Source organism: Barbus barbus (genome assembly GCF_936440315.1).
Source record: "Barbus barbus genome assembly, chromosome: 14".
Lineage (NCBI taxonomy): Eukaryota > Metazoa > Chordata > Actinopteri > Cypriniformes > Cyprinidae > Barbus > Barbus barbus.
In genome coordinates, this window is record NC_136742.1 from 23,386,074 (window position 1) to 23,400,284 (window position 14,211).

The 14,211-nt window shown below is 36.8% G+C and overlaps 1 protein-coding gene across 1 annotated transcript; it reads left to right on the forward strand.

Moving 5' to 3' along the window:
- Nucleotides 1-513: 513 nt before the first annotated feature.
- LOC306880588 (opsin-5-like) lies at nucleotides 514-13,095 on the forward strand (the record flags this gene model as incomplete). The annotated part of the gene is made up of 6 exons (XM_079434201.1): nucleotides 514-634; nucleotides 7,463-7,582; nucleotides 10,737-10,907; nucleotides 11,418-11,752; nucleotides 11,847-12,091; nucleotides 13,032-13,095. 6 exons carry the CDS (start codon nucleotides 514-516, stop codon nucleotides 13,093-13,095), a joined length of 1,056 nt encoding a protein of 351 aa, XP_079290327.1.
- Between the last annotated feature and the right edge of the window lie 1,116 nt (nucleotides 13,096-14,211).

A 14,211-nucleotide genomic window follows, 5' to 3' on the forward strand; every position in this document is an offset into this window, starting at 1 on the left:
TGATAGCAAGATTTGTCTGATATAGTGCTAAATTGCACATCGTTAGTAAACCTATCATTAAACCTTGGAAATTGCTCTACTGCTGAGAGGAACTGCTGAGAAATTACATAGCTAGCAGGTCTAACTCATGTCTTATTCCTATGCTATTTTTCACCAGTCTCAAATGCATCCGTTTTGTGAGGGGCAGTGATATATGTTTATTTTGTATTCTCATGCTGCTTACATATGAACATTTTTAATGGGACTGCATGCACTCCAGGACTCAGTATGTATTGATTACAGATATGAAGGGAGTGTCTTCATGTACAGTAGCCGATAAGAGATGAGGAGATTTGTAGAGCTTAATCTGGAGCCTCAGAAGATTGGCAGAAGGTTTTTGAATTGTAAAACTGTTGGATATGGCTCCCCTCCGGCTTCTGTCTCAAACTGAGTTCAAATTTGATTCTGTTTTTGTTTTAAATTTTTTCCCGTTTATTCCGCAGCAAAGTAATCACACTCCTCAATAAGGCCCTAATGGAGAATGAGACCATCCCTTCGGGCTATGTCCCACATTACCTACTTCGAGGAGATCCCTTTGCTTCCAAGCTGTCCAAGGAGGCAGACATAGTGGCGGCGTTCTACATCCTTATCATCGGTAAGTGAACAAGGTGTTTGTTCATGTGAAAGAGTTCTTTATAAGCAGCATGTGAATCGTCTGGGATAAGATCAGAAATAGTAATTTAATAATAATTTGAATTTGAATAGTTCATTTAGGTTACAGCAGAATGTCTGGAGTTTTAGAGGGTATGATTGTACTTATTTCTTGTTGATTTTAAGAAGTTTGTCTTGTAAAATGTCTTCAGACAAGTATTTGTGGTGAATTTAACATACTGAAATTTTCATTATATTTTAGTTACCACCAATGGCATGATAAAATCATCAGATATTTTACTGACTCTCATCGGGTTTTGCAATCAGATTTATTGTATTACTTAATCTTGCCTGAACATATAACCGCTTTGGCTTGCATAAGAACCACTTATTTTTAAGGTCATGTTGGTTGGTAGGGCGGGCCTACATGCTAATGAACAGTCTTGGGAGTAGACATATTGATATAATCTTTAAAACAATGGGTTCAAACCCTGATGATTCATTATGAATAAAGCCCACCCAAGAACTTTAACGTAACTGAATATGGATGGATTTAATGCGTTTGTTTTTAATAAATATGTGCACCATTGCCATGTGTACTAGCAAAAGAGAAAAGATTCCGCAAGATTCTCCATGTTTTGTTAATAAATTGATGGATTTCATTAGACCATTCACAGAGACACCCAATTATTTTTGTCATTTTAATGAGAACCTTGTACAATTTTTTTTTTTTTTATCTTTGACTCTCATTATTGACTTTTTTTGTCCAGCAAATCCAGTGTTGGTCTGCTGAGTCCATTATCAGAAGAATGCACACTTAGCATACATATTTATTTCGCTTATGTTTTATGCATTTTAATAATGGATCTTGAAAATTCCATATATTTGTATTTCACCTTATTTGTCTTGTTTGTCGTGTGTGAGCATGCTCTGAGGTTATAAAAAATCAAAGCATGTGTCTAGAGTTTTAAGATATTTGTATTGACTAACAATAGTAGCGTGTACATATAAATTATATAAGCACATTACAGAGCTTTTTCAGTGACTGTACTGACACTATGAATGCCTGCATTAACCAACATGTATTTAATTCCTTCTAAATCGAAACAGTTATCAATTTAATAACTTGGCTTATCGGGAAAATTTTTAATGTGTAAAAAAATAAATAAATAAATAAATAATGCAAAACAATTCATGAAATAGCAAAAAAGATAAAAGGTGACATTCTTTTTGTACATTTTAATCCTTTGTGAATTAAAAAATGCATTATGGAATCTTTGTATTGCAGGTCTTAGTTTCTTTTCTTTTTTTTTTATTCTTCATGAATTCCTCTCCAAACCAGAATAAACATTTCTAAAACTGACATGACCTCTCCAAGAAAATGATTGCTATGTCCAATCTACATAGTTATTAGAAATAATTCCGATGTTTTGCCAATGCAAGTCTTTTACAAAATACGCTTTTGAAAAATGTAATTTGAAAATCCTTTTTTTATTATTCAGCACAACATCATTTAGCCCAGTCACCTATCAGTAACCATGGTATTAAAGCTATTCTTTGAAGGATGTTTCATCCCTTTTTTTAAAACGAAGGTATTTTCCTTTTCCGAGATTTCCATGTAATTCTGACCTGATAGATGTGTGTTTCAGGGAAAAGACTGAATCAATAGTTCTTCCTTGTTGTATTTCACAGTCTGTTCTCCTCCGTTTGAATCATGGGATCAGTCAGGTGTTGCAGTAGATATTTACTCTCAGTAACGCATACAGATCAACAAATGCCAGTGATGAACAGGGTTCATTTGGTAGGGAACTTTTGGACAAAATGATAGTATTTTCATTTGTGGATGGACTGTCCCTTTAAGAGCAATAACTGTTGAAACAATGTATCTGTTAGTGATGTTAATGTGCGTGATCCATGCACATTGATTCATGATCATATGAGAACAGCAGACTAAAGAAAATTGAAAGAGTTCATTGAATAGTCACATGAAATAAACTAGCTTCTCTGAAATGTTGCATCAGTCAGCTGACACTAAAGGACAAGATGTGAAATTACTGTATGTGGCACTCACAGTGACCTCTGCTTTGGATATTTGATTTTCATAAAGGGACATTATGGATTGAACATAAGATTTTGAGAAATAGATGTTTTATTTAATTTAATTTTGTGAAAGCTCTTTTCGGACAAATACATTTTAGCAGGCACGAATAACATGAATGGGAAGATCGTTTCATTTGAATGAATGTGGCTGTAACCAGAAATGACTAATCATCACAATGCTCTTTTGTTATTATTATTATTATTATTATTTAGTCATTTAGCAGACGCTTTTATCCAAAGCGACTTACAAATGAGGAGCAACAGAAGCAATCAATTGTAGTATTCAAGTTCAAGTTTATTTGTATAGCGCTTTTTACGATACAAATCGTTGCAAAGCAGCTCTACAGGAAATTAAGTTTCCACAATATATTTATATATTGCAGAACCTTACTATATTTAACTTATGGCAAAATTGGGTAATTCTGTATGTTGTCTGTATATTGGCATCCTCTGAGGTCCTCTGAGGGGTTGGCATTATCTTTTCTCAGGTGTTCAGTCATCTCAGATCATTTAAGGGTTGGATCCAGACTGATGTTAATCCCGTGGCAGAAACAGAGAAACAAATAGAGACATAATTAGCGTAGCTGCTGTTCCATCTAAGCAAAAATGATTTGTTCAACCCAAGCTAAAGAATAATAATAATGTACATTTGATCAGATATAACTGCAGTACAAGATTATAAAATGCATTATGTGTATGCTTGGCTAAAGAGATGTGTCTTTAATCTAGATTTAAACAGAGAGAGTGTGTCTGAACCCCGAACGTTAGCAGGAAGGCTATTCAAAAAAAAAAAAAAAAAAGTCGTGACGTATTGTCAAGTATGGTGACCCATACTCGAAATTGGTGCTCTGCCTTTAACCCATCCAAGTGCACACACACAGCAGTGAGTAGTGAACAAATCCACACACACACACCGTGAACACACACCCGGAGCAGTGGGGGGTTCGGTGCCTTGCTCAAGGGCACCTTAGTCGTGGTATTGAGGGTGGAGAGAGCGCTGGACGTTCCCTCCCCCCACCTACAATTCCTGCCGGCCGGGGGCTCGAACCCGCAACCTTTCGATTACGAGTCCGACTCTCTAACCATTAGGCCACGACTTCCCCCAGAGTTTTCCAGAGTTTTGGAGCCAAATGTGAAAAAGCTCTACCTCCTTTAGTGGACTTTGCTATCCTAGGTACTACCAAAAGTCCAGAGTTTTGTGACCTTAGGGAGCGGGTTGGATTGTAGCGTGGTAGAAGACAAGTTGGGTACGCAGGAGCTAAACCATTTAGGGCCTTATAGGCAAGTAATAATATTTTGCAAATGATACGGAACTTAATAGGTAGCCAGTGCAGAGACTGTAAAATTGGGGTAATATGATCATATTTTCTTGACCTGGTAAGAACTCTAGCTGCTGCATTTTGGACTATCTGTAGCTTGTTTATTGAAGATGCAGGACAACCACCTAGCAGTGCATTACAATAGTCCAGTCTAGAGGTCATGGATGCATGAACTAGTTTTTCTGCATCAGAAACAGGTAGCATGTTTCGAAGCTTGGCAATGTTTCTAAGATGGAAGAATGCTGTTTTTGTAACATGGGAAATATGATTTTCAAAGGACAAGTTGCTGTCTAATATAACACCCAGATTTTTGACTTTAGAGGACGTAACAGTGCATCCGTCGAGTCGCAAATTGTAATCCAAGAGATTCTGTGTACTGTTTTTTGGTCCAATAAGTAATATCTCTGTCTTATCTGAATTTAATATGAGGAAATGATTGGTCATCCAATCTTTTACATTTTTTACGCAATCTATTAGCTTAGATAGTTTAGAAGTTTCATCTGGTCTTGTTGAGATATATAGTTGAGTATCATCAGCATAACAATGAAAACTAATCCCATATTTTCTAATAATATTACCAAGGGGCAACATGTATATTGAAAATAGCAGAGGACCTAGGATAGATCCTTGTGGTATTCCATACTTTAATGGTGATAATTGAGATGACTCCAGTTAAATGAACAAAGTGGTAGTGATTGGACAGGTAGGATCTAAACCATCTTAAAGCCTGCCCTTGAATACCAGAATAGTTTTGTAATCGATCTATGAGTGTGTCATGGTCTATAGTGTCGAACGCAGCAGATCAAGTAATACTAGCAATGAGATGCAGCCTTGGTCTGAAGCAAGAAGCAAGTCATTTGTAATTTTAACAAGTGCAGTTTCTGTGCTATGGTGAAGCCTGAAACCTGACTGAAATTCTTCATAGAGATCATTTTTTTTTCAAGTAGGAACACAATTGAGCAGACACAACTTTTTCTAAAATTTTAGACATAAACGGAAGTTTTGAAATGGGTCTGTAATTTGCCAGTTCATTAGAATCTAGTTGTGGTTTCTTAATAAGAGGCTTAATAACTGCCAGCTTGAATGGCTTTGGGATGTGACCTAAAGATAACGATGAGTTAATAATATTGAGAAGCGGTTCTTCTGCTACAGGTAACAACTCTTTCAGTAGTTTAGTGGGTACAGGATCTAATAAACACGTTGTTGGTTTAGATGCACTGATAAGTTTATTTAGCTCTTCCTGTCCTATAGTTGTGAAGCACTGCAGTTTTTCTTTGGGTGCGATGAATGAAGCTGAAATACTAGACGCAGTAGAATCTACATTTGATATTGTATTTCTGATGTTATCTATTTTATCAGTAAAGAAATTCATAAATTCATTACTATTAAACTGTGGGGGAATATTTAGATCAGGTGGCGTGTGTTTATTTGTTAATCTAGCCACTGTGCTAAATAAAAACGTTGGATTGTTTTGGTTATTATCTATGAGTTTGCGGATATGCTCTGCCCTGGCAGCTTTTAGAGCCTGTCTATAGCTGGACATACTGTTTTTCCACGTTTTTCTCCATTTGCGCTCAAGATTACGAGTTTCTTTCTTGAGAGAATGGGTATAACTGTTGTACCATGGCGCAGTACGTTTTTCTCTAACCTTTTTCAATTTGAGGGGGGCAACAGCTTCTAATGTATTAGAGAAGATAGTGCCCATGTTGCTAGTCATTTTGTCTAGTTCGTGTGTATTTATGGGTACACAGAGCAGCTGAGATAAATCAGGCAGGTTATTTGTGAATCTGTCTTTGGTGGCTGGAACAATAGTTCTGCCCGGACGATAACGCGGAGCCATATAACTAATATCAGTAATACGCAGCATGCACGATACAAGGAGATGATCAGTAACATCATCACTTTGAGGTACAATATATATATCGGTAAGATCAATTCCATGCGATATAATTAAATCTAGCGTATGATTAAAACGATGAGTGGGCCCGGTGACGTTTTGCTTGACTCCAAAAGAGTTTATTAGGTCAGTAAACGCAAGTCCTAACGCATCATTTGTATTACCAACGTGAATTTTAAAATCTCCGACAATTAGCACTTTATCAACATTAACCAATAGATCTGAGAGGAAATCTGCAAATTCTTTTAGGAAATCTGTATATGGCCCTGGCGGTCTATACACAGTAGCCAGAGCAAGAGATAGGAGAGATTTCTTTTGCATATCTAACAGTGTAACATTAAGCAGAAGTATTTCGAATGAGTTAAACCTTCTGTATCCTGTTTTCTGAGTAACATTGAGAATACCACTACATATTGTTGCAACACCGCCGCCACGACCAGTATGAAGGGGCTCATGTTTATAACAGTAGCTTGGTGGAGTAGACTCATTTAGACCAAAATATTCATTTGGTTTAAGCCAGGTTTCAATCAGGCAGAGTACATCAAAATTATTATCTGTGATCATGTCATTTACAATAGCTGCTTTGGGTGCGAGTGATCTAGGAGCTGTTTAGGAGCTCAAGCTTTAAAAATAGTTTTCGTTCATTTATTTTGTGTTTTTCTGGTTTAATCATGATCAGATTTTTTCTATATCCTGCATTAAATTTATATTTTGACCTCGCTATTCGGGGAACAGACACAGCATGTATAGATTGGACAACGCAAGTACTTCTATCTTTTAAGTGGGTAGATCAAAAGCCATCATAGCAGTTATTTGAGAATTGGCTTAGCAGTCAGATGGAGCGTAGCGTCCTGGAGATGTTGTCCGACAGGAGTTCCGCTCCGACTCTGCTGGGGTGCAGGCCATCAGCACAGAAAAGCCTGGTGGAGTCGATGGTCTTTACACTCTTCGGTCATCACACGAGGAGGCCTTCACACGACAACTGCTGCGACCACTGCTGCAGTAAACTAAGCTTTTTTTATACCCATCTAACAAAATACTAATTGAATTTAGCTGAACACACTTTCCTTATATTTCTACAACAAATGGCCTAGCAAGCGCAGACACTGACAAGATACACCAGACAGAACGAGACCAAACGCAATATCAGCACGTCTTCACAGTTATAGTGACCTTTTTTTTGCCCTTTCACTGGGAAACGGGATAACCAGTAACCTTCGACTCTTATTAGTTCTCTAAACATTACTGGTACAACAGGAGTTTTAATATGCAGTCGCTGTATGTCAACAAATACACAACCCTTAAACACCTGCGTCTCAAACTGATGCTAAGGACTCAATATAATGGAAAGAATAAAAAAGCCTTTTCCAAGTTCCAAGACTTTTGGACTTTTTACTGTTTAAAAAGTAAATTAATTTGTTTTGATTTCCCCTTCCCCCAGATATTATGTATTGTGCGTGCAGTTACATCTTTGTGAGAAAACATGCAGTAATAGAGTTTGCTTATGTTTTTACAGGTCTCTTGTCAGCCACTGGAAATGGTTATGTCATATACAAGACCATCAAACGGAAAAGCAAGTTAAAGCCACCAGAGTTCATGACGCTGAATCTAGCTGTGTTCGACTTTGGCATATCAGGTGAGACTGAAAGAATTGATGTCATGCTGCTCAAATACTGTTTTCATCTGTCAGATGTGCTTTTCAAAAATGGATTTATATTTTAAAGTGGAATACAAGTGAATGTATTACATAACTGAAAGGATCTCTTTGTTGTTTATAGGATTTTCTCCCTTTGTGTGTGTTGAAGATACTTACATAAAGCATTCAGTGTATAGTTTGTACAGCTTGTATTGGGCTTTGGGCATTATGTTCTGAGTAGACAGCGTGGCAGTAAATCAGCCAGGGTTATTCAGTGCTGCCTCTTTTATGATACTTGTCACTGTCCTTCTTACTGATTTATTTGCTGTTATTGAAATGATGCACTTGTGTAAATCATACACAGATTTTTTTTAAACCCATTTGTAGCAAAACTTTCTGGATGGTTTCATGCATATAGTCTTGTTAATAGTGTCCTACACTCTAAACAATGCTGGATGGGTTGTTTTCAGGCAACAGTTGGGTTAAATGTTTAACCCAACCGCTGGGTCTAAACAACCCAATCGCTGGGTTCATCCATATTTTACCCAGCGCTGGGTTGTATTTAACCCAGTATTTTTTAGAGTGTATGTTCTGCATTTATTTCCCCCAGTTTTTTTCTTTTTTTTCTTTCTTGAAATCCTTTATTTGGTTGTTTGCTTGCATGTCATTGAGACATAAAACATGGATAACATCTAGAAAAATACTTACAAAATACAACCATAAACTGCTGCAACTACAGTTGTCGGTGGACTTAAATGGGTTAAGCCACAAGGTTACAAAAATGAACCATAAAAATTATTTAATGCTTTGACTGACTTCTGAAACATGTAAAGACTCCCCCCCCCCCCCCTTCAGTTTACTGTGGTGATTGATTTTTCACATAAATACCAACAGTACTCTTTTTTTCAGATCTAAATTTATTTTTAAAGCAACAATTCAAATTTTATGTTAGCTTTTAATATTATACAATAAGAATGAAAACGGTAATATCTATATTTAACATACATTTAGAAATATGATGGCGGCATGTTGTAAAGTTTCCAAGAGTTTAATGTGGCCTTCATATAACAGTATAAAGTAAAATCTGTGTTTAATACAAATCATAAAGTGCTTATGGTTATTGATTTAGAGCATGTTTCATTCACAAATTGGCATTGTTAGTTCTGGCTCTAAACAGCTAATAGAAAACACACATGACATGATTGTTGAAATATTGACAGGGAAAATTATTTTATTTATTATAATATAATCTCAATTATTAGGCAAATTTATCTGTAAAATTTTAATGGGGCACAGAGGTATTTTACTGGGGCCACTGATTACAATGTGCTGGCCTTTGCTCCTTGTTCATAACAAAGATTTCCTTTTTTCGTTCAATTTTTTTATTCATACTTGTACTCTAGTCCCACCCTGTGGATGTTTAGTGTCGCTTCCACAGGGGAGCAGTGATTCCTGATAATAAAACCAGCATTAGTATATGCCTTAACTCATCATTAGTTCATATTTAATTAATATTTAATTTAGGTGTTAGTGCATGATTATTCATGTACTGTTATTGTAAAGTGCATAATAAAAAAATAATGTAAAGTCGGCAGCCATATTACCCTGCAGCCCAAGACTGGTTGCCCACTGAATCTAAGCAGGATTGAGCCTGATCAGTACCTGGATGGGAGACCTCCTAAGAAAACTAGGTTGCTGCTGGAAGAGGTGCTAGTGAGACCAGCAGGGGGCGCTCACCCTGTGGTTTGTGTGGGTCCTTACGCCCCAGTATAGTGACAGGGACACTATACTGTCAAGAAGCACTCTCTTTCGGAAGAGACGTTAAACCGAGATCCTGACTCTCTGTGGTCATTAAAAAAAATCCCAGGATGTCTTTCGAAAAGAGTAGAGGTGTGACCTCAGCATCCTGGCCCATTGGCCTCTGACCCATCAAGGCGTCCTAACAATCCCCATATCTGCTGATTAGCTTCATCACTCTGTCTCCTCTCCACCAGTAAGATGGTGTGTGGTGGGCGTTCTGGCGCACTATGGCTGCCGTCGCATCATCCAGGTGGATGCTGCACACTGGTGATGAACGAGGAGATACCCCCTGACAATGTAGAGCGCTTTGAGTGCTTGGAAAAAGCAGAAAGACGCTATGTAAATGTAATGAATTAAAATTAATTAAATAATCTGTTTAGTCGCTTCATTAATTTTGAAGCGACTAAACAGATTATTAGGTGCTAAAAAATTAAAGGTGCTTCATGATGCCATAGAAGAACCTTTTTGTCTAAATGGTTCCATAAAGAACCGTTAACATCTGAAGAACCTTTCTGTTTCACAAAAGGTGAAAACACATCTTTTGTGACACCAAATAAGTTTCCCAAACAAGTTTCTCTCTGCCTGCAATTGGTCAGTCGACAGTCCTACCCCAAAATCACAGCATTTGATCAAACAAACTGAAGAATAATGTTTTTCGAGAGAATCCATTTACAAAGAGCTTACTTATACCTTCCTTTGCATATTATTTGGGAGAGAATAAAGTAAATTACATAGAAAAAAGTTGTCCTTGTCAGCTATAGCTTGAGTGTGAGTGACAAGAAATTTAATCGGATATGATTTATAATTTTAGGCACTCGGATTCAAATCAATAGTTACTTCCTAATTGCTGATTGCCTTTTGAACTTGTCGTCTATTATCAGGATGGCATCACTGAATTTAAAAATAATGAGGCTTTTGTTTCCCAGGAGTCATGTACATGGCAGACTACTCTAGTGCGTCACATTTACGCAGACTTGGGGTCATGGTGTGCTTTCCACCTCTGGCTACTCTTCTTCGTTTTTTGTCCACATATATGTAACTCTATATGTTTACAGAGAGTATTAATGAAAATGTTAATTTAGGTAGTTTTAGATACAGACAGTAAGAAAAGATATGAATTATATAAAAAAAGATATGACATGTATTGGAAAAGAGCCATTTGGAATGATAAAGAAAATACAAAATTTTAAGAAACATTGAGAACATCATAGTTTGCAGTTGAGTCTTTGCAGTGTTCCTATTGCCCTCTGAGAGCTCACTGTAAAACAAAAGTATTCTTTTGTCAGTAATAATTGCTTCTGAATTTTTTTTTACTGCTTGTTTAACATCAATCTCTTTTTGTATGTTTTGTCAGTGACTGGAAAGCCATTCTTCATAGTGTCTAGTTTTGCCCATCGGTGGCTGTTTGGCTGGCAGGGTTGTCGCTACTACGGCTGGGCCGGCTTTTTGTTCGGATGTGGAAGTCTCATTACGATGACCATTGTCAGCTTAGACCGCTACTTGAAGATCTGTCATTTAAAATATGGTAATTACAATTAGCCTAACTGTCTGTGTGTGATTCTGCTTATTCTGTCTGTCATTCTGTCTATCATTATGCATTTCTACCTGTCTGTCGTTCTATCAGTTGTTCTATCAATCTATCTCATTGTATCTATTGTTGTGTGTGAGACAGGCGTTCTATCTGTCTGTTATTCCATCTATGTTTTTTTTGTCTGTCTGTTGTTGTTTCTATTTGTCTGTCTGTTGTAAAATCTTTTTTATTCTGTCTGCATGTAATTCTCTCTATAGTTCTGTAATTCTGTCTGTTGTTTTTTATCGGTTGTTATCATTTTATATTTCTATCTGCCTCTGTCGTTCTTTACTGTTGTATCTGTAAGTTAAATCTATTCTGTTAGTCTGTTGTTCTGTATTTCTGTCTATCTATTGTTCTATATCTCTATCTGTCAATCTGTATTTCTAGCTATCTGTCGTTCTATTGATTGTTCTAGCTAGTGTCTAGTTAGCTTTACTAACATCAGTTCACTTTGCCAATCAGGTACATGGTTCAAACGACGTCATGCCTTTCTCTGTGTGGTTTTTACATGGATCTATGCTGCCTTCTGGGCCACCATGCCAGTGGTGGGTTGGGGCAACTACGCACCTGAGCCGTTTGGCACCTCCTGCACGCTGGACTGGTGGTTGGCCCAGTCCTCGGTGTCTGGCCAGAGCTTTGTAATGTGCATGCTCTTCTTCTGCCTCATCTTCCCCACCGGCATCATCGTCTTCTCCTATGTCATGATCATCTTCAAGGTCAAATCCTCAGCCAAAGAAGTCTCTAATTTCGACACACGGAATAAGAACAACCACATCCTGGAGATGAAGTTGACTAAGGTTTGTTAATTGCAGATTAAGGTGTTTTAATAAGCAGAAACGCTATGTGGAAATGCCATGTCACATTTTACATGGTTCCATTTGCATCCTCCAGGTGGCAATGTTGATCTGCGCAGGGTTTTTGTTAGCTTGGATCCCTTATGCTGTGGTATCAGTGGTGTCTGCTTTTGGAGAGCCCGATTCAGTGCCCATCCCAGTCTCTGTTGTGCCAACTTTGCTGGCCAAGTCCTCTGCTATGTACAATCCAATCATATATCAAGTCATTGACTGTAAGAAGAACTGTGCAAAATCTTCCTGCTTTCAAGCTTGGAGAAAAAAGAAACACTACAAGACTTCAAGGTATGTTCAATATTCAAATTCTAGTGGAATGAGGGATAAACTGGCTTCTGATCACATTTTTATATATGTACAGTATATCCTTAGAGGAACTTGTCACCCAAATTTGCTGAAAATGAACTCATCCTCAGGCCATACAGGATTTGTTTCTTCAAGAAATTTATTATTATATCACATGCTCACCAATAGGTCCTTTGCAGTGAATGGGTGCCGTCAGAATTACTTGTGAATTACTGTAATGTTTATATAAGCTGTTTGCACTCTCAACCTGATATAATGCTGAATTTCTCCAATTTTCACAAATTTCTCCATCTTACCTGATGAGTTTTTTTTAACCATTCCTTTAAAATACTTTTATTTAGGACATGATATACTTGGGTTGGTAAATCTATATACAGTAAATGTTCATAAATTATTCCTCTGCACTAGGCCATTACATTATGAATCAAGCGCAATATGCAAATGCATATACTACTGGGGGTGGATGTTTTTTCTGCTATGCCACATCTCGTTCTCTGTCTTGTTCCATTAGTTTTATAAGTCACTGCCTTTAACTCACTTAAAAACAGATACCTGTGTCGAGATGCATGCATCAAGTTTTAGCCGGTTAGCTTGGCCCTGTTAGCCTTTGCTGGTAGATTTATCTGTAGCTGCAGTAAATGCAAAAGTGACCATGTATTCTTATGAAATAATTTTTTTCAAGCAACACATTGCTGATATTTCCGTATAGTAGTAGTTATTTTACAAATTTGGTTTTGCAGAGCTCTTTAAACAAAGGGAATTTTGTTTTCTGAACACAAAAACATCTGTCCTTTGTTGAGTTGTTAGAATGCAGCAAGAATGTGATGCGTTTACATGTTCGTTGTCATTCTTTGTTAACAAGCTTGGACACTGTAAAGTAGTGTTGCCTAATTTTTGGAATGTTATTTAATGTTTTTCCCAGGTGCTACTCCATCGCTGCCTCCCTGAAACAGAGAGCAGCCAATGAAGTTCCAATTGAGATATGAGGAAATGACAGGAACTCACAATGGGCCTGTGATAGGACACTGGGCAATTTGTTATTGTGCAATTTAGACATCAACAGTTCACACCCACCTAACTTTGCTGTTGTATCCTATTGCCGTCAACTTCACACACTCTGCAAACACATCTCTTAAATTGATCTGTGTGTGTATTAAAGAATTAAGTGGTATATATGATGGATTTTTATATATATATATATATTTTTTAATTTGTTTGTATTGTATTACAGTATTCTCAGAACCACAATGTTTAAATCATAAGTCTAAAGTGACATCGCTTTTCAACAAGTCTGTGTTCAGTCAGTCTATTGTGTCTAATTGAAACCAGTCACACTCGCATCTATACAACAGCATGGTCACAGATAAACAACAATATATAGATATAGCTATATACCGTATACACAACATGTGTGCATAAAGTTATTATTATTAGTATTTTTTTATCAAATTGAATGTACACTGATGCACTGATTCAGACCATTGAATTTCTTTTACATTATTTTAACAGACGTAGCATGATAGTTTTGGGGCATGTGCAATGATTATATACTGTACTTACATAAGAAATTTTACATTGAAAGGTGTCCCCAAAAATTCAGTTCATGGTCTTAAGACGTTTTGTGTTTTCTTCATTTTATTTTAAAACATTTAACTCATTTTAACATTCCTTTTATATAGTTATCTTTTGCATGTTATCAACCTGCAGAAAGCACCTTAAAAGAAAGTGAACAGTTGGAAAAGAAAATTGTTTACAGGTACTAGTGTGGTTAAATGTTTTCCACAAAAACATTCAATGTTTCTCGAATAGTTCAGAAATTACATATTTAGCAGAATGTCCAGAGAATTTTTTTTTAGCAGAAAAAAACCCTTTGAAAAAGTGAACCACAATTTGAAAAGCTTTTAACCATGATTGAGTAAATGAAGACAAATATTTTTGAATGAAAGCACTGTAATTTTTGTGCAATGTAGCTCAGACAATTGTTCACAAAGGTCTTGAGTGAGCAGCTTTGTTTGTGTGCTCTCATCATCAAATGCTAGAATAAAGTTTAACTTGCAAAAGCATGGTTTGACCTTATGGGTTCAGAGTTGAATGACCAGAGA